This window comes from Molothrus aeneus, chromosome 3 (genome assembly GCF_037042795.1).
Source record: "Molothrus aeneus isolate 106 chromosome 3, BPBGC_Maene_1.0, whole genome shotgun sequence".
Lineage (NCBI taxonomy): Eukaryota > Metazoa > Chordata > Aves > Passeriformes > Icteridae > Molothrus > Molothrus aeneus.
This window is the reverse complement of record NC_089648.1, coordinates 32,116,919-32,138,638: the sequence shown is the minus strand read 5'-3', so window position 1 is coordinate 32,138,638 and position 21,720 is coordinate 32,116,919. Positions and strand designations below refer to the sequence as shown.

General features: G+C 35.8%; 1 protein-coding gene across 1 annotated transcript in view; it reads left to right on the top strand.

Moving 5' to 3' along the window:
* SMYD3 (SET and MYND domain containing 3) overlaps nucleotides 1–21,720 on the top strand; it is a 380,717-nt gene that overhangs the window by 49,477 nt on the left and 309,520 nt on the right. The window contains exons 3-5 of the mRNA XM_066547884.1: nucleotides 1,310–1,417; nucleotides 2,511–2,568; nucleotides 6,853–6,989. Of these exons, the coding sequence (XP_066403981.1) occupies nucleotides 1,310–1,417; nucleotides 2,511–2,568; nucleotides 6,853–6,989 (303 nt within the window). The remainder of the gene's footprint in view (nucleotides 1–1,309; nucleotides 1,418–2,510; nucleotides 2,569–6,852; nucleotides 6,990–21,720) is intronic.

The following is a 21,720-nucleotide window of genomic DNA, read 5'->3' as shown; positions in this document are numbered from 1 at the left end:
CTCTCATGTATCTGAAAGAAATAAAAAGTTCCATTTATTTATTACACATAAGCCACAGGGGAAAAAAATCCTGAATTAAATTTAATAAATGCTACTGGTGCTGAAGCCTAGTTACCTGAAACAATTCCCTCACTTAGGCAGCTCAGGAAAAAATTGTGTGAGTGCCTTTGGAATCTTTATAACTCACATGTCAGCGTCTCCAGGTCTGATGTGCCCTTACACATAGCTCCGCCATTTTATCTTTTTTTTAAATTGCTGAACATGTACCTAACATTAGACAATCATTTTCTTTGTGGCACTCACCTAACAGGAACTGGTTTTCTGGGTTCATGTTTTTTTTTTCCTTTACTGCATATTTGTGAGAAAATGTCACCTTCAGAAGCCCTTGGTTCTGAGTACTTGTCATTGTAGCAAATTTTCATTGTGCCCTGTTCTTTTAATTTGCTGTTAAAGCTATTTGAAACAGCTGTCTGGCTTCAAACATGAATTTTGAATATACAAATAAAATGTGTAAATATGTAGTACGTTAGATTTTTGTATATTATAAGCAGAATTTTCTGCTTATAGAGACAGAAGACAGAGGAAAAATGTGATCAGAAATTTTCTTCCAAAATATTTCTTTAGCTGAAGACTCATTCTTGCTGCTTTTCTGCACTAATCTTGGGGCAACAATGAATGGTAGAGAAAAAAAGAGACATAGTACAATGTTTCCTTTATCTTATCATCCTGCCTCTTCCCTGCTATGGAAGTGCTAGTCTGTCTCTGCTATTCTAATCAAAGTGGCCTGTGAAACAAAATTTCAGGTTTGGTTAATAAATGTAACTAAAATATTGTTGGTTCTGTCTTCTGTTTTGGTATCCCGGTCTGAACTGTGAAAAATATCACTACCAATCCTCCCAGCTCTGGGCATTGATATCAGATCAGGGATATTTGGGGACAGTTTTTGCAGCAATGAAAACTTGACCATTGCATTAGGGGAGCTGCATTTAGTGCAGTGAATGTACTCTGAAGGCCTCTGCAGTCCTGATTGCTGAGTGAACGTGTGCCTAGGGTTTTGTGTGTATTAGTTAGCATCCTTTCTAGTGCTCTCCAGTCTTGTGAAGTAAGCAGCTACATACTGTAGCTGCTTCATGCCACAACAAATGAGAATTAGTGCATATTGTTTTGAGCATCTTTGTGTGCATATTTAACTATAGATAACTATATATATGTAAAATATGTCCGTACATATAAAAAAAGTAGGATACGGTTTATGTAAAATAAAATGCACCTGATTTTGTTTTTCTTCCTTTTTAAAATATCCTGATAGAAAGAAGCTTGGCTGGACCACAAACAGGAATGCAAGTGTCTTAAGAGCATCAAGCCCAATTTTCCTCCAGACTCTGTCAGACTTGCTGGAAGGATTGTTTTTAAACTAGTAAGTGATGTGCTTTTAGATTGATTCAGTGCAGCAAATTCTGGTAAATACTTTCTCACTCTACATTTTTAATGCAATTATGGACTACAAGGCTGAAGTGACTGAGAGTGCTGAAAAAAATTAGACTGCAAATTGCATTACAAGTTTACTGATTAATTTGCAGAAATGCTGAAAGGATCAAGAGATTCCAAAACAGACATGACTAAGCTCAAGGGACATGTTTATTGACTTTCTTTTCCTATGGCTATGTGGTGGCATTCTTAGCTTATTCCTGCCTGGAAGCAAAACATAGGGAGACACTGTTTTCCCTTCAATACTACTGAAGTTATTGGTGCTTTTCTGTTAAACTAATGGAAGTCTCATAAAGTGTTGTTTGAATGAATGGCTAGGGCAGAAGCACTGGTAGCTAGCCCTTTCTTTAGAGGGCACAATGTCATGCTTTCCATGCTGGATTCTCTTCATCTCAATTACCTTTTTTAATCTTTTTCTAAATTCTCTTGGAAGTCCTGGGTGTTTGACATTCCCACAATTTGATTATTTTATATGGACTAAATTTTCTGATAGTTTAAGCAGCTTATAAATGTGTGGGATTGTAAATCAAAAGGGATTTGCTCATTTTTTTGCTGAACATGCTATGATGCTGTGTGTGCTGGATAAATGGGCAGGCCTTTGTTGTGATCTGAGATGATAAAATATGATTTCACACTTATTTTATACATTGTTACGAAGAGTTTGTGCGTGATAATTTTTAAAAGGGAAATATGTACCTAGCAATACTGTGCATTAATTAGAGTCACATGAACTCTGAAACTACAAACCCATAATCTGATTTCAATTATGCTCTAAAAGGCTAAAGTAAGTTACTAAAGGTAAGCTGCCAAAGTGTTAAAAAATCAAAATGAGTAGAAAGTCATATAACAACAAAGAAATTTCGTTTTTTAGGATAGTTTGTACAAAGTCCTGGATTTATGTTGATGCTGTTGGCCTTACCTGATTATCTTACACGTTTATCACACGGAATAATCAGTCTTGTAGAGTGTTTTCAGGATAAAACATGCTATGTGAGTGTTAATTATCTGTTTTTCCTCTACAGCTGAGACAATCAGTATGCCCTTCTGAGAAACTCTACTCTTTTGCCGATCTTCAGTCAAGTAAGTAATTGCCAGCCAGATTTCAGGAAATACGTCCCAGGTCTGGCTTACGAAAAGGGCCGTCTGATTTTCTTGCAGCTTGCCTTCTGAAGATTTGCTCTGTGGAGTAACAGAATCAAAGACAAAAACCTCTGTGGGAAAGAACAGTTATTTCAAAGATACAAGGAAAAACATGCCTGTTGTCTTGAAACAAAGCCTTCCTGATTTTTTTGCTTTAGTATTTTTATTTTTGCATTTTACAATGAACATCTTGCCTGCTCATTTTTTAGTTTACCAAATGTCTGCCTTACTACGTATAGTGTCAATATTTCTACATATACAGACAATAGTACGTATTTTTTTACAATGAGGTTTTACTTTTTTAATACTTATGTGCTATTGCATAAAGCTTCAAAATAACCTTCAGGAATAGGACAGAAAGTTAAATTTAAAAGGGATATGTGTATGTTTTTCTTCTATGTGACCTTTCAATAGAGAAAAAAGGTGAAATGATCCAGTTATTACTTTTGTGTCTTCACAAGTTTCAACTGCTTGGGTAGAAAAAGATGCTCATTACAATCTCTCAGCAGAACAAATGTTGGAATAGGAAACATTTTTTCATATTTTGTGGCATCTTAAAGACTTAGGAAGAAATACATCCTTGGTTCATTTTTGCATGTTGTTTAAAGGGATTTTCTGGAGAGTAATGTGAATATTTTGATTACCTCAATGGTTTTAAGTATTATCCAGTGTTTTGGCTACAAACCAGCTTAATCAATTGGTATAGTACCTGTATAAACACAAAAAATGCAACACATAGTATTAATTTTACTTCCAAACACCCTGACATTCTGCTGCCTTCTCTTGAAATGCAAGGGCAAAAGACCTTAACAAGGCAGGAAATTAAAATGGATAGATTTCAGTTATTTAAAACATAGTGATTTTCTGTAATGGATATTCTCAATTTGTGTAAAAAAGCTTTATGGAAAACAGATACTTAAAATTAAGTTAAAATGATGTAGACTATGGACTTCTATGCTTCATTACACTGCTGGGATCCAAAGAAAGAGTCTTTTACCAATGGCTGATTCTAGAGTGGTGCAGGAGGAACTGGACTGGAAGAGTCTCCCTTTAAAAATTAAACATTGATCACCTATACAGCAGTTGTCTCTAGTGCAGGCAAAGATTTTTTTGTAACTGATTGTTCCATACAACCAATCTCCTTCAGGAGATGATCTCAGCTTTACTTGGCTTGACTGGAGACAAGGGGAATAGTGTGTTAAGTTGTCTGGAAAGAAGCTTGGTGTTGAACAGGCCTGAGCTGCAATGGATAAGTGGTACAAAAGTCTGTAGAGTGGCCAGAAGCTTCTGCTAAAATTCTCATTCTGAAGGAAATGGTGATGTGGCCTGTGATACAGATGGGATGACTGTCCTCTCACTGATACAGAAATAACTGGTACATAGCCAGTTAGTTTAGGAGGAGACAATGAGAAATCCTCATGTAGTGTTTCATCTGTACTTAGTCTGAGTCTTAATAAAAATTCCTGTGGAATCTTCTTAACTCCACAGCACCAAGTGAAGCACTGGTAGCTAGCCCTTTAGGACATTAACACATTAGTTGAGCTTGATACTTCAGGCTGCAGTACAAATGGCCTATGCATAATCTTATGTAAAGGTTTTGGCTGACTCTTTGCTTGTGTTGTTTTCCTGGCTTCCTTGTTAGAGTGAATAGATGGTCTCTATGGTTTTAGAGTTAAAATAATCCAAAAGTGTTTTGGGTTGGTGTGGGAACTTGTAGTAGCTGTGATTTTTTTTTTTTTTTTCTGCGTCTGTATGCTCCAAAAGCTCCAGTTATTTCATAACAATTTCCCTGTTTGCTGCACAATTTATGAATGGTGTTGATAAAGCTTTTGTTTCTTTGTGTACTTAGTGGAATCTATAGGAAAATCAGAAATGCATTTGCATTAGAGGCATAAGTATATAGGAGAAAAGATTTCTTTGAACAGAATCACATGAACTATGAATACAGGCTGCGATCTGAAACAAAAACATTTTCAGGAAGCATCTTTGTAATGGAAGATAATGTTTAAACACTAATCAGAAATGTGACAGAATTCTCATTGATATTCTTTTAATATTTTTTGGGTCCCCCCCTCCCCCACCACTTGTAATTCCAAAATATTTTATTTTTGAAAATTGTTATTGACATTATGCTGTCTCTTTTTGCTTTACATTATTACATTTCAACATTACTTTATACTGTTGGCTGATTTTTAGTGTAGGAGACATATAAACTGAATAGAAGTGTATAAAGTTTTATTATACACTTTTTGAATAATTATCTGCTAAAAGATATAATACATGAAAAACCACAAAGCATGTGGAGGCATCCAGCCATTTATGAAGTTCTTTTCCAATCTCCATAGTTCCTTGAAATTCCTTTATATGTCCTGAACTCAGATTAAGTAGGAGGAGTCTCTGAGCATTGCTACTTTTGCTAGTTCTCATTTATCTTAAGACAATTTCTTCCTTCCTTAGTTCTCTGGGCTTTCTGTATGTTACAGCAATTCAGAAATCGTCTCTGTTTTTACTTACCAAGACTCAGTATTCAGAAAATAGTTTGTGTGCTATATTATGGGGCAGATATTTTGCTACTTTACTTGTGTAAGAATCAGAGTTACATAACTAAACCCCCATGCCTTATTTAGAAATTTTTTCATAGGCCTTTGTTGCATTTTGTCTCCCATGGCAGGTTTCTTAAACAATTAAAAAAGTTCCTTAAAAACAAAATTTGAAAACGTACACAAATTTCATTTCATTTTGCTTTTGGCCTTTTTTTTAAATGTGCTTGGAAAACCAGGTCTTGATCATTTTCCATTAAGGTTCCTGTGGGATTTTTTTTCTGGATCATTAACTCTGATGTCCTGGAGAGATTCCAGTGTGGATAATTGCATTCTGCTTCCAACTCTATCAGTTCTCCCTGAAGTTCCAGTTGGTTTTGGTATTCATGTTCACATCTGTCCTAAGCTACAGTGTCCATTTGTAACATTCTCCTTATATGTTTTCTCTTCTTTAGTCTAGGGTTGTTACATTTGCCAATAGTGAAACAAAGCATGCCTTCCTCTCTTTGTTGTAATACATCTTGTAATGTATTATACATAGTTTAAGGTAAATCACATGTTATCTTGAATAATTACATTTGAAGTAAAAAACATTTTTGTTTCCAAAGGGATATTATATAAGAAATGCAAGCGTGTGTTTATAATTTTTCTTCTATATTTTTTAAACTTGATTGTTTCAGTCATCTAAAAGTTTGTTGCTTCTCTTGAAGGCACAGTCCTCATGGATACTATATTTTTCTATACCAGGGATTTTCTGTACATTGTGAAATACATACATGTCTAGATTTCTGACATTTACATTCGTTCATGCTTAATCACCTGCACACATCCACACTGTTAATTGCACTTGGGTAGTGCTGTGAGCATCTACAGATGTTTATGATAAAATAACAGTTCACCATTATGCAGAGATAGAATTGATTCATAGCACATCATAAATCTCTGCCATTTGTTATAGACTGGTGCTTGAATATGTTCTGCTTCACATTCTCCATTTTGAACTAACTGGTAGGAAAAAGAAAGTGTGAAGCAGATAGTCAGGCAGTGAACTTGCTAGGGCAGCAGCAGTTTCATTTTTTTGAGTTGAGACCTGGTGCATGCATAATCACTTAATTAGAAAATGAGGCACTGTGATTCTATCTGAACAACATGAATAGTGGTGCTTTATAATAAAGTGATATTTAATTATTATTCTTTCAGATTCATTGTTTACCATTTGCACTGTATGAAACTCCTTTTGTTCATAAATACTTTTCTGTTTCATCTGCTAGCATAAAGTGTTTCTGACACATGTACGGAGAATGCAATATAAAAGTATGTACTGCTGCATAAAGTTCCGAGCATATTTGTAATGTGGTTCATGTTACAAACCCAGATGCCTAATTTTTGTATGTAATGTCTTACATCTGCTTACACATCTGCTTTATCTATTGGCTTTTGATCTTTAACTTGCTGTTGCATTCATATGATTTGGCAGTAGCAACCTGATAAACTCTACTGTGTGTTGATAGGTAACTGTCACAAAAAATGAGAAATGTCTGCCCTCTGTCAAAATTGCCCTCTGTCAAGATTAATTCCTGGACTGGAAATGTCTAGACTGTATAGCTGCCATTGGATGTTTTCAAAATGTTGGTGAAATGTTCTGTTTATGACATGGTCTACTTTTTTCCCCTTTCCCAATAAGACACTGAACGGTTAAGTGAAGAAATGAAGGATGGCCTCAGGCACCTTGCGCAGACTTTGCAACTGTATTTGAAAACTGAGATCCAGGATGAGTCTCAACTGCCACCTGCAATTGACTTTTTTCAGATCTTCACAAAAGTAAGTGTTAAAATCTGGTTGCTTGACAACTCATAAATAATCTTTTCCTCGTGTTCACGATTTATTTCTGAGTGGGAGTTCAGTAGATACATTCACAGTGTGATATATGACAAAGTGGATTCAAACTATTTTTTTTATTCAGTCAGTATTTAAGCAGAAGTATAACTTTAATTGCAGCGCTTCAAAATTAAAGCAGTAGCCAGAGGATATTTTTTTTCTTTTCCTTTTTTAAAATTATCATGTTAAAGTTGTTGGGTGAGAAAAAAAACCAAGAAAGTTCAAATATAATTCAGTCAATCAACCTCAGTAATTTTTTCACAGTAATGAAGTGCATATAACATCACTCTTCAGCCTAAAATTTTTCTGCAAAGTGAAATGTATTTGCAGATATCCTCCCATCCCACTTTGTCATTTAGAGGTATATGCTAGTGTTTGTTATTGTACTGTATCCTACAAGCTGCTTTTTCTAGAGGCCTTGTGGATTATTTATTGGGAAAGGTGACATATAAAGTATTTAAAATTAGATTCCACAGTATGCAAAATGTCTATTGTGCTACTAACTAAATATTGTTGGCTTTTGATGTAGATATTTTAATACTTTCAATTCAAGAAGCTAAATTCAAACAATGCTAGCAGAAATCTTTTATATGAAGAGTACTCATAGTTTTAACTCCATTTATTATTTTTTTTTATTTCTAATTGATTGATAAATTTTGCCATAAGATTTATCTTAACTTATTTGTGTTTTGGTTGTTTTAGTAAGTGTGTTCTTATGAAGTAAGCCTAAGTATAACTTTTTTTTTCTGCTATGAATAAAAGAAAGAGCCTCTTTGGGAGAAATTAAATAAAAATGCTAGAAATAATTTTTTTTAACTTTTTTTTTCTTTTTTTGCTGTGGACAGGAGTAGGAGCAATTTAATCAACTGTGTTGTTTTTCTGGATTTTTTTATTTCTGAGTAGACTGCTGTGATGTAAAGTTGCAATTTTACCTGAAAAATCACACAGTCTGAAATAAACCCAGTCAAAAGGCTACATAGATAAAACCCTTTAAGTACTACCTTGTCTCCACTCAAGCTGTTTTATTGTCTTGTGTTGGCAGCCTGGTTTGGCCTGAGCTTTGTCAGATGCAATTCACATGAAACATGCACATTGTGTTATCTGATGTAGAATTGTGCAGAGTTTGTGCAGCTGAAATAAAACTGATTATCAGAAGACGATCATTGCCTACTCAGTTTGAACTGAGTTCCAGCTTGTAAGAAGTTCTTTCCAAATGTTTTTGCCTTCTACATAATAATAAGCTTAAGATGGGGAATGGCCATGTGGCATTATAGAAACAGTGTGATGAGTACTAAACACATTGGAACAGTGATGAAGAAAGCGCAGAAGATTTTAAATTTTTTATGTACACACATGCACAAGCATGTGCACATATGTGCACCTCCTCTCCGCTCCCATGTAATTTACCAAGGTGGTGTAAGTGCCCATCAAGGGCAGAGTGAAAGCCAAGACTTCCCAGCTCCATATTTTGTTAACTGGAGAGCTGGGAATGCTCCTGTTAATGACAACATTTGCCTTACTGTATCTTTGGTGTCACAAAGATATTTTTTATATGTTGACTGTGAATTTTTCCCCACTGTATTGAATGTAGTGCAAGGTGCTCAGTTTTTAAGGTTCTTTTTTTTGTTGTTGTTGTTGTTTTTTTTTTTTAATTTTTTTTTTTGTTTGGGGTTTTTTTGTCCATTAAACTAGGGCTCATTTCCTTCTTTTGCTGGTTTTGCTTAGTCTGTGTGATAGTCTGCTCTGGAAAAATGGAGAGCAAATTATATAGACCTGTCATGTGTACACATACTTGATTCATTAAAACTAAAAAGAGCTGGCAGAAGGGATAGGAGAATCTGACTGGACAGGTGAGTGGTTGGGAGAAAAGAGCAGTCAACAGCCATGTGCTTTGCATGAGTAAAATTAGTATCTTGTTCAGAGTTCAGTCAAGCACAACTGTCAAGCTTTTTGTAAGACCTTGTTGTCACTCTCTAATTTTCCATGTGGCATTTTACAGCTTTCCTAATTTGGTTGTCAAACGAGTTTGTTATGAGTCTGATAATGTATTAAAATATTAATTTGGTGTTTCCCCATCCCTAGGCAGGTAGCAGCAGATGTTTTCTGCCATTCCCATGGAATGTTCTTTGAAAGATAAGCTGGATGTCCATCCAAGTTTTTTTTTTTTTAAAGCTGAGCAGGGATGCTTATTCTCAGCAGGTAAAATTTAGGACTTGGGAACTGTAAAGTCTCTGATAAGACTTTTGCAGTCTCTTCTCTGTAGTATAACTCCAAAGAAGACCAGCTGTGATGACTTCCCTCTGTGGTCAATAGAATAAAGAAATACTACAGATACATAACTTCAATATATAATCTTGTTTTCCCAATCACTTCCAACATTCCTTTCAAGTTCAGTAGGAGCTTATTCGAACATTGAACTTTTTTGGATCAGTTCTTTCATTTCTTGCCACAAAAAGATCCAGTCAAAGGTCATTTTTTATTCTGTTTGATGCTGGATTCTCAAGAAGGAAAATAAACAGACTGCCAGACAAAAGAGAAAAATTATCCTGTGGTGAGGTGACTATATTCCAGATGGTTCTTGGAAAATCTCCAACCTGATTTAGGTCAAAAGAGCTTCTCGGAAGCTCTTTTAAACAGTCCTCCTTCTCTGTTGTCCACTGCTCTTGTCTTTGTGAAAATTAATTATAGTTTTATTCACTTGCTTGTGATGCTTAATAGGCAGAGAATCCCCCTGAGTGCGCAATTGTAGAAACTTCCCACTGAAAATCAAAGGAATTTTTGACGTTTCTTTCCATGGGGGCAGAATTTCACCCCAATGTATTTGTAGTTTGCATGAGATCAGTGGCAAATACCAGCTGTACTCGATGGGAAGGTGTTCCAGAAGGGTTATGCACCTATCTTTCTGACAGTGTTGCCCTGTTCCTACTAGACAATTTGCTTTTGTACCAACTGTCCTTTGAGCTGGAGTTGAATTTTCTCATTTTTGTTATCTGATCACTTTTTGCAAGCTTCAGTTTATTTAGCGTGCCATTTATCAAGGTTGTGACTGTTTTAAAATTCTGATCCTCAGTATTAAACAGAATTATCTGCAGCTAATTACGTGGTAAGGCTTTAACTCCACTGAGACATTTTCTAATGTCAAGATAAATTTTTGACAGTGTGGTTTTATGGTTTAATGATGTTTCCATAACCTTGAGATAAAATCAGTCCTTGCTTTTTATTCTTCAGCTTTTACTTACATGTGTGAGGAGGTGGCCTAGTGTCCTTTGAGACATTTAATGGATGCAGGATAAAGAATTAAATTTTTGTATACATTTATGGTTCTTTTAATACGAGCAGACAGAACCATGTGAACCTCTTTAAGACATTGAATAAACTCTGTACATATCATAAACTTGCAAGTGACTCTACTGACAGGAATCAGGCCTAAGATGACTTCTTTTAGACTAAATATAGGCTTGGCGTTTTACATAGAGGTACAACTACTCATTCTGTGTCAGAATTCACTTTTTGTGCATTTTGAAACACAAGTTTGAACATTTATTTACCAATTAATGAGAAATAAGAGATTCTGATGTGTGCTAGTATGATAGCCATTTTAAAGATCTCCTAGTTTCAGGTCCTCACATTTATAAGAACAGTAAAGTATAAGCCACCTTTGCCTTAACTAGCAGTAAGATTAAATCCAGTGACAGTGAATGAACTGCTACAAGCAGACTTCTAGGGCAGTTTAGCAAACTTAATCCAGAAATGTATTGGAAAGATGTTTTCTAGAGGATGTTTTGATGAAAATGTTCATAAACTTTTTGGGAAAGGATGCTGGATTGAAGATTTTAGGGAACCCCATATGAAGCCATTTTGGTTTTTGCCTTTTTTTACCTTTTATACATTCTCTGTATTTTTCACACATATGTTTGTAGCTCTGTAGCCTATTGTATTGATGGCTAGTTTTCCCTGTAATTTTCCATGGCCTTTTCCTATGCAGAAAGACAAAACAAATTCCAGAGCTCCAAGCCCTGAGAGGTAGAAGGCCCCAGTGCTCTCTTGGTTCTACCTGGGAGCCAAAGCCAAGAACAACCCTTCAAGATACATTCTCATGGACAAAGCACAACTAGTGCTGAAGGGGGAGCTCCAGAGAAGGGGCTTGACCCGGAGGGGAAATTGAATCACCACTTGTCCTCCTAATTGGTGCTTTTTATCAATTATGCTACTTTCATAAAACCTATGAATATGTATTCATCCCTGTGGAGGTGGGCTTTTGTGGACATCTTTCCATGACTGCCCCTAGAGGCCTCCATTAAAGATCCTCTTTTATATTGCTTTCTTACTAAAATTATCCCCGGTTTCATTTCCAAGTTGAGAAAAACGCAATAAAAGAGCAGAGATGATACCCTGAAACAGTAGTCTCCCTAGCTCTTCTGTTGTGCAAAATTTCATTTTCTGGACAGTATTTTAACCACTTGTGGGATGATAGGAAGTCAACAAAGAATTTTTAGCTTTATGAAATTTTCAATCTTTCCTACAGTTCCAATCTGGACACCTTTTTGTTATGAACAGATTCTACCTTGAAAGTAGGTGTGCTGCATTCTTTTAGTTCACTGGAGAGGTCACACACTTGTATATGTGGGAGGTGAGTAGTCCTCTTAATGCATGTGGTGGATGTGCTGCTCACCACTATCTTCTCAGGTGCTGTTCTACTCTTTCCTTTTTAGTCAGTGTAGAATTGACACAGATCAAAGAATAAGAACATGTCTGAATGACTGTGGAGCTGTAAGTCTAGCATAGTGGAAAAAGAAATATCTCTATGTATTAGAAACGTGTGCAATTTTTATATGTCAGATAAATTTATTTTCATCTCACTTTTTTGAGGTTTGTGATATTGACATAAGAGTAAACAAGAATGCAAGTTTGATGCTGTAGCCCAGTCTCTGTGCCCACAAAAAGTTTTAACCAGAAGGCCAATTGTCTGTTTAGGCTGTTGGTGTGTAGTTGGTTTTGTTTTAAACTTAAGAAGTAGTAAGGAGGCTCTATAAAGTGCAGAGGTACATCCCTCAAGAGGCAAAGAGTCCTAGTCTCTTTAAAATCCTTTGTTTATTTATCATATCAAAATTTGCTCCTTCAGATCTTACAGGCTCAGTGTTCTCTGGGAAGGCCTAGGAATACAAGATACATCTGCCTGGTCAAGATATTCTTAAGTAATGCTTTCAGTAGGTTACTTTTACTTAGGATTCACTGGTTAACTTAATTCATGGAATCAGGTAAATTAAAATCAATTTGTATCAAGAAAGTAAAAAGAAGTATTAGGATAAAGTTATGAGCAGGTTAAGAATTGTTAAAGACATACAGGTGAAGGTTGCTTTCTGATGCTAGACTTGCTGATCTAATTAACTCTGGATGCACTTGTTCAGTTTCCCTGTGATTGGGAAGCTGTGAAGTTTTTTTTTCCTGGAGGCAGGAAGAAAAGCAAGTGCATGTTTAATCCATCATTGTTCTTTGTGTAATTCAAAGCTAATGTACATTGCTTCCCTGTCTCATGGTAAATTGAAGACCAGTACTGACAAATTTACTTTTAGTCATGGCCCAGGAAACTATTTTGCAAACACCTTTTAATTTTGATAGATCTTTTTATTATAAATGCCAAAGTCTTATAAATTATAGGAATACCTGAAACAACATTGGTTAAGCTTAGGTGCTTAACATACATTTGTGTTTGTTAATCTTTTTGACCATTTTAGAGTTGTAAGAATATATTCCTGCTCATCAAGCTATATCAGAACCTTTTTCTCTGGCTATTGCCATCATTAAGTCTACTGCATGAGATTTGTGATTATCTTTTTACCTATAGTGCTATTGATTTAGTTGATAAGGTTTTGTTTGGTGGGAATATGGACAAGGGAGTATGGACTCAGCATTTGTCTGTGCTTGTGGTTTTAAGCTATTGAAAACTTCACATAAGTTTGAAGAACTGACTTGCAATCATTAGAAATACAGTGTTAATGCCAAAATATTCCAGGAGAATTTTTCTTTACTCTTTTTCCAGTGTACTCCACAGGAACGTAACAGAAGTAATTCTCATACTTGTTTATAGTTGTACTGAGAAAACATGATTGATCACTTGCCTAACATGTATTGTTTATTCTGAGTTGCTGTCTTATCTAGCAAGAGGGGAATAAACTAAGATCAGCCTCTGCAGTACACAAACTCAAAGGAAATTGGTAAAGCTAAATGTATTAGGAGAAAACTAAGCAGTAGTTTGTGCTTCAATCCTGCTGCTCTTGAAAGCATAGGAATATATAGAAAATCTGAAGTTGACCTTTTTTAAAATTTAAATTGGTCTGTGGCTTCAACATGTCTGTTAAATGGCAATAATGCTTTTCACTTGTATAGTGCTTCCAATAAACCTCAAGAAGAACTTGAATAAGATTTAGCAACAATTCTTTATAGTTTTCTTGTGTACTAGACAAGTATTTGTAAGAAACTAAGGCTAATAGAAGGTGTTCCTATAGCTGCCTTTTCATAAGAGTTCTGTAGAGCAGTCAGAACCAAACCACATCTGTCCTACCACACAGTGTAGCAGTCACAGTCTGCTGCTTGTTTCTACAATGGAACAATGAACAAGTGTACAATGAACAACTAGAATATGCACAGTTGTTTTTAAGAGCCTACATCTTAAGTTGTATCTTTTGAATTTTGCAGAAATAGTACTATACTGCTGCTAGGATTTGCATTGTATTTCTCATTATGTTTGTTTTAGCTCAATATTGTTGCTTGAAATAAGAATTGCAGAGAAAGTGGCAACCACCATGCATCAGCTTTAGCAGCAATAGTGTAAATAGAGATTAGAGAAAAAAGAGTAAACGTTTTAATAAAATAGGAAGAAATATTGCAGCAATACTCTAGAATAAGGGTGATTGAAGCAGTCTGATAAGACTCTTCTCTCTACTTTGCCAAAAGAAAGTTTAGTCCCTATAGGAAGTTATTTTTGTCTAAGGTGATTTTTCAGGTTTAGTGATTTTTCTGGTATTTCCTCATTGAATTATAATTTCGGGAGATAATCTTCTGTAGCAATGATCTTAATTTTTCGGTCACAGTAGTTACCTTGAAGACCAAAAGGATATTATACCAGACCATGAAACAAGGCTTCAACCATTCTATCAGATTTTAAATTAAAGTGCATGATCACAATTAAAATGTAAGCTTTTGCTAACAAAGCTTGTTAGAAGTGAAAGTAAAACTATATGACTTCAGTATTTCAAATTGAACTTATGCTATAATTGGGGTCCCCTCATTTAGTTGTATGTACCATCTGTTTTACAAACTGTATAACAAGTACCAGGTGTAGAAACTGAGGTAGAAGAGTTTTAAAGTGAGAATATATTACAAGGAGTGGATGGGTAGAATTTGCAATAATTTGGTTTTGTGTCATAGGAAAGCAGGCTTTTTTCTTGAAGAGTAAAGGGAAGCAGAAAGACTAATTTTAAAGGAAGTTAATTCAGCACAAATTGAAAAGCATAAACTGATAGAAAGTTGCTGACTGGAGCTAGCCAGCATGGGGGTATGCTTCATGTTCACTTGATGCTTCTTCTGTTGGGCTAAGCTGAAAGTAATGAGATAGCAGAAAACAGTTTAGAGATATAAATTGCAGGGTAGTGTAGGCTATTTTGCAACAGTTTGGTTTTTAAACATTTATTTATTTATTTTCTAATTTTTTTAGATTTTATATTTTAGTGTAGAACTGTAAAGGACCCAAGTGGCCAGGACATTAATTACCATTAATTTGCCTAATTATGCTCAGAGCATATCCACAAAAAACACTTCTAAAAAGGCGAGTGGTCTCCGACATGTGATATACATCAGTCTGTTGTCTGTTTTCTGACACCCTTATGGAAATGAACTGGAAGCAGTAATGATAAAAAGCTTTAGTGGTTGTAGCAATTGGAGTACATGCAAAAAATGTGTGGGGTGAGGTACCTTTATGTTTAGGAAAAGCCAGCATGAAACAAGGTCATGGAGATGTTTAATAAAGATCTAAGTAAATGAAAACCATTTACATCCTCTAGCAGCAATTTTAAAAGCCTCTAATTGAGGAGAATAAGCCTGATACCTGTTTATAATGCTTTTGGCAGCAAAGTGGTCTGTCCTTATCTTTAGGATGACCTGCAGTGGAGTTGCTTAAAGCATTTTTTGTTTGTTTGTTTTGGCTGTGGCAGAGCTAGGAATTTGTGTGGAAGGATTATTAATCAGCTCTAAGACTTGTTCAAGATGTTTAATAGATGAAAAGGCACAAAACTATTTTTCTTCCAGAATGACATCGTCGTAGATTGATAATCAGTTGAAAAATACCATGCTCTTGGAATACAGGATGGGGAACCATGTATTTGTGGTGCTATTGTTGACTTCCTATATTCTGAGCTGCTTCAGAGTCTCTCTGAAAATGAGGATAATAGCTGTCCAAGGAATGCTGTAGAGCAAATAGCTGTTACGGTTGAAGTATCAATTAAGGGTGCAACAAGTTCTATCTCATGTAGGCATTTCAGTGGGTGTCAATTAAATGATACCTACCTACATGGAATTCAGTCCTGAAAAGTGTGTTCTCTCTCTATTCCCCAATATACGAGTATATCTTTTTGCTTTAACGGTAATTGTGGTGTGTCATGTTCTATTTCATTGAAACTACTCCTAAGTTTGTTGTAGACATACGATGGATAAAGAAACAATTAGACCATGGCACTGGCTCAATGTCATGATTGAACTGATTCTGTATTTTAGTATGGGTGAGCAGCTGTCACAACGTGGTTGTAGCACAGCTGCACTCTTGGCTGGCCTGAGATCACTTAGCTTGTGCAACGGCAACCTGGAGCTGACAAAGGCTGTCTCAAATAGTTTCATGACAGTACATGACAGTGCTTATGGATGTTCTGTGATAGTGGCTGGCAGCAGATCATGCAAGCAAGGCGCAAGAACTGGATGGTTTGTCATACCTTTCTTGCTTGCTTCTCCTTACACACCTACACTGGAAGTTCCCATACTGTCCCCAGGTAAGTCAGATGTAGATTGACTGGCAGAGGCAGATCAAGGAATATTCCCTTCAGGAGATCATCTAATTTGGCTTAGTGATTTAATTTTTTTCCTCCTCCTTTCCTCCTGATTGTATTAATGTTGACTAGACTTTTTTCATGTCTGTAATCACCAATAAATTGCATTTCTTCTTGCAGATCCTTTGAAAATATAGGCACTTTTTGAAATTTTAAATGTGTTCATTGAAATGGGTCCCTAATGTCATAGATACTGCAGATAATGGATTTCAGCTTATGTCCCTTCTGAATTTAAAGTAATTGTGAGCTGTTATTAAAGTTTTTATAATCACTTTTGGAAGTCTGGCAGTATTTTTCTAGTTTAAAATAGAAATCTGCAGTATTAAAGCTTTCTTCCTTCTCACATTCCACAAGAATATTCTTCAGTCTGTCAACAAACCTTGTGCTTTGCCTGTACTCACAAAATTAAAATTCATCTTCTTTCTTCTTCTATTTACCATCAAGGCCAAGTTTCCATTCAAATTTCAGAGGAAAGTGGATTGGATGCCCAGTCTTTGAAGGGTATTTTTATGCATCACAAAGGTGTTGAAGTCAGAGTTTCATCATGTAAATAGATAGGATGTGGTGAAGTGTTGTTCCTAGTCAAGATAGAAATGGTGAAGTGCTTACCTACTGCTTTGTCAACATCCATTCAGTGTTTCAGCCTTTAAGCTCGGTCTCAAATTAAAAAATCAGCATTTTAAACAGCAGCTTACACAGTGTGCATTTGTGCTGTCTAATCTTCTGAAAGAATCATGTTTACTTTTGTACTTTATGAGTAAAATTCCATGACCTAACTGATAGTGAGAAACTGTTGCAATAGCATAGAATTGCTAGTTTTACTTTTAAACTTCCAACTTTTTTTTGTATTTTTATATTTTTGGGGTTTCTTTTAACCTGAGACAATATCCATCATCCTGATAATTTAAATGACATAAATCTGAACCTAGGCTTTATAATTAATGTTGCATGTATTGACTATTTTTTTGCCTATTAAAAAGTGAAGTACAGTCTGTAGTTTTATAAAAAATTATATACTAGTGAAGAAGCAGCTTGTGAGAATATGATGATAGTGTTGGAATTTTCCTAGTGGATTTGGACCAATGACAGATATGAGTCCAACATAATTTGCTGCCCTAATTATACGAGATCCTTGTTTCTCATTCCATAGTGCTTTTTTTCTCCATTAAACTATCATTTTAGACATATCAGACAGTCAGATGGTAATTTCTAATGTAAGTTCCAGTTCATTTGATTGGAAAGCCATAGTTCTGAAAAGCTCCAGTGGTAAAGTTTAGTGCAGTACTTCATCAGTTTGCCCCCATTCTGTCAGCTTACTGAGGACCAAAATCTGTCCAATTACCTGAATGATGTACCTAGGCTGACTGCAGAGCTGAGTGATGGCAGGAATGACCAAGAAGAGAATTCGGCTTGTTGTCTTACCATCCCTGTACCTCATAGTTAAATCAGGAATAAGTGCATTTAACCATCTCCTATAAAAACAATATTCCTGAAATGAATTAACAGTGGCTGCCGAGAATCACAATAAGATTTGTAGCATCATCTTCAGCATGAGTGAACCACAAGGTATAAAAAATAGAAGCAATTTGGGTTAATTGTGTTAACTGTGGTTTTGAAAAATACCTTTTCCTGGTTAACTTTAACTTTGCACAGTTACAAAAAAACCTGCTTGACTTAATGATGATGTTAATGGATATGCTTCCTATATATTATTGAACTGTCTTTGTAATATCTTGTCATGGCAAAAATTAGAGAATATAAGACGTTGTAAACAAAAAGTACTCAGTGACAGCAGGATGTTGTACAACATTAATGGTTCTTATTGCAAGCTTTCATCTTGGAAGCAGCTGTATTTAGGTAGAGTTCTGATGTCTCACAATGGCCCTGGAAGTTGCTGGTAGTATCAGTAGATAACAAATCATAGTGCATTCTCTTGGGTTAGGGCTAAAAGTGAATCTGTATCTGGGCACAAGTCCAGAGAGATGATAAATCTCCATAACCACACAAATTGTGTAAATACAGAAATACACTGTATTAAATAAGTAGAGATGTGTCTGGTAGCTTTGTGTTCTGGAAGAAACTGTGATCCATTGGAAAAGATCTGCTAGAAAAGCAAACTGAAAGAGCTGGAGCATCCACAGCAGTAAGAGGTTTTTGACCATGAAGTAGTCTATTGTTTGGGAGAAGAGTAAGTATATACACATCTATTTTCCAAGCATGGTGCTGCCAGCTGCATTTCTTTGAAGTTTTTATCTTCAAATCAAGGAATTGCACTACAGACAAAAGAATAAATAAAATTTGTGCTGACAACGCTGTCCATGATATAAGCAAACTGAGCAGCCCAGTTTAGTAGATCCAAAATTGCATGACTTCTAGTAACTCTTTTTACTACTATCTAATTGTTGTAGATTCACAAGAAATTACATTTGCGAATATAATTTTCTGTTCATTCAATTTCTCGATGAGATGGATGAGAGCAATGTGAAGACTCATAAGAAAGGCACAGAAAGAGAAAAACAAGCCTGCTTATAAGGGAATGTGGTATTTTCCAGTTAGGTCTGAGACAACATTTGAGCACCATTGTTTTTTGTCAGAGCATCTTTTGGTGTTTTTTGGGGACAAACGTACAGGTATTTCTAGAAATTTAAGTGAATGTGTCTAAGTATGAGAAATGGAGGTGATGAGAGGCTTCTACTAATTTTTGTAGTTCATCATATTCTATATTAGTTATTTTGCTAGCATTAGCCTGTACACATTGGGGAAGTGGGAAGTTGTGAATATATGTCACTATATGGTTTTAATCACACTGATATGCCTTTGACTGGAGCTCTGTTTTCAGTGTGCAGTTTGAGGAGATTTCTCTGGACTCCATTTTTGCATTGCTGTGGTAGAGGGGAGGAATGGTGCATAGGCAGAAATAAGATGAAGCTTGTTGCATCCAGCTTGTTGGATCAAACAAGCACATAATAACAGTAATTTGTATTTAACTATTGCCCTTCTCCTGAACTATTTTACTCCAAAGTTCTCACAGTCAGCTTTCCAAGATGTGAAGGTAGGAGTGTGTTACATGCTGTCATTCAATGGCAATTGATATTTACTTGAGCTAGGATTAAGTAGGGAATGCTTGATTGTCTGATGATAATTCTGTAATTAATATTCTTAGTGATTGGAAGTCTCATTGGGTCTCATGAAATGATTTTTTACATGTAGCAATATGAATTAAGGTGTGTATTTGCAGCTTGGCAAGTTTTCTCCTGGTGTCTCATCTTTCCAGTGGGTAGCTCTTGTACATCTTCTGCCATTTCAGTGGGGAACTATTAGTTGTTTTAGTTCTTTATGGCAGAAAGAACTCTTTTAGACCAACAAAATTTGCTTACTTGTTATGGTGCTACTAGTAGCAAATGGGAAGCTCTGAGTCCCACTTTTTAGAATCAAAATTGCACAGAGAATCTGGAGTACCTTCAAGAGGGAGGGCAGATGACTCTTCTAACTCACGACAGCAAATGATTTTGATTAAATACAAGTAACGATCAATTGTGGAATTTAGAATAGTGAGGGAAAGTGACTTTGATTTATTGTTCCAAGTAAAGCTGAGTTCTTAGGAAAAAGGATATGGTCAAAGATCTGGCCATGGGATCCTCCAGTGTTCACTTGGTCTTTTTGAAAACTAACTAACTCTTTTAAATAGTCAATTTTGCTTTCCTTTCACTAACACTGATTTTGTAACTGGGTCTGTGTGAAAGAAAATCAAGAGATTTTATATGCAGAATGCCTGAAAGATTTTTAAGGCTGAAAGATAATTTTGCAGTGATGGTGATCTACTTTTGTGGTCCAGATTGAAGATCTGTATGGGGTTTATGTGTAAATATATGCTGTTTGACCTGGGTGTCCATTCTGACCCTGTGACCTTGTGTCTAGCCTTGTGTGTTGAGATTCGAGTAGATTGAGAGTCCCATCATTAATTTAATGGAATCTGGGACAAGATGTCAATGAACTCATTGCTTCTTAAGAGCAATCAGGGAAAAAAACTTGAATTTTTCCCACACTGATTTGTTGCCAGAAGCTGCCTGCATCTGCTCACATGTCATTCTGTCTTGGTAAATCAATCTGCCTCCACATATCCATCTTAGCTCTCCTGTGTTCTGGGAGATGTTATGTTGGAATTATCATCAGCACAATGTATGTTCAGTGTGAAAAGTACACCATGGAATAATAACACTAACAGCATTGCACATGCTGTTTTGCTATAGGTTAGGGAGAATTAATTAGCACTGCTATTATTAAAGTGTTACTAATTAATGTCGCGCTGTAGTCATATGCTGTAAAAAGTTTTCAATAATCTGTTCAATAAGCTGTTTCACATATGTAGCAGACATATGTTGTTATGCAAAAGAAAGGTAACTGAAATCAGAATTGCCTGGGGTTTTATTGATGTAGATGCATTTTCTAGGGAAAATGATACTCACGTCTTATAGATCACACAAGACTTCTGTATGTGTAGGTTCTACAGAAGGGGACATGATAGTCTATGATCTTTGAAACCCTGAGAGAAGACCTTTAATGAAGCTTGACTTTATGCCAGAATACTTTGAAATCAGTTTGAAAATATTATTGATGTGTTTATTATAAGTTAAGGCACTCAGCATCGTAAAGGAATGCTGGAGTACTTTGGAAGTTAGGATGAAAACCACTTTAGAAGTATTTCCCAAGAAAACACTCTTGCTCTTTGATGCTTCCATATGGCTCTGGCAAATGTTTCTGCTCCTTTATTTAAACTGGCAGGGAACCTGTAATTAAAGTATAGAAAGATGCACTGGAAATAAAAAATCATGTCTTTACTTTGAGAATTCAGCTGGATTTTCTAGCTATAGGGATATTTTTATTTGTAGAAAAGTAAGACATGCTTGGAAATGCAGAAGGCTGCTTTGATGCTCTCTTGAGACATCTGTCCTTGATTAGCTGCTTGAACCAGTGATGTTGTGTGTTTGTGCCTGGTTGCCAGGGAAGCCATCATTGATAGCTTCTTTTGAGAAAGGAAAAGCAGCAGATGAAAATGTACTCATTTGCTGCTTCATTTGAGGCTGAAACATTCCCCAAATTAACCCTTGCCCATTTCAGTTTTTGAGGGCTTTGTCGTTCTATGACTGAATAATTGGGAAATAAGTTTGAAGGCTTATATGCAAAAGCATAAGGCGTAGAAAGTACACTGTAAATTAAAAATATTGAGCCATGGTTCATCCATTCACAACTATCATGTGATTTAAAAGATACCCTTTAAAAAGCATTTGATTGTGCAGTTGTTTGTATTAATGGACTTCACCCAGGAAAACTGACTTCAGATGTATGTAGTAGTTGGTGAGTTCGAAGGAGGAATTACCATTTATATCTTCCAATGTGAGACAAATTCCTTGTCTGATGTCTAGGAGTTTAAGCTTCAACATCTGTTGCCAGCAGCCTGTCTAACCTAAATAGCTTTTGGATTGCACCAAAATACTTTGAATAAAATAGTTTTAATAAATGTGTGCTTTTGGGCATTTCTGAAATTCCCTCAGTTATGAGGAACTGTCAGTGCCTGAATT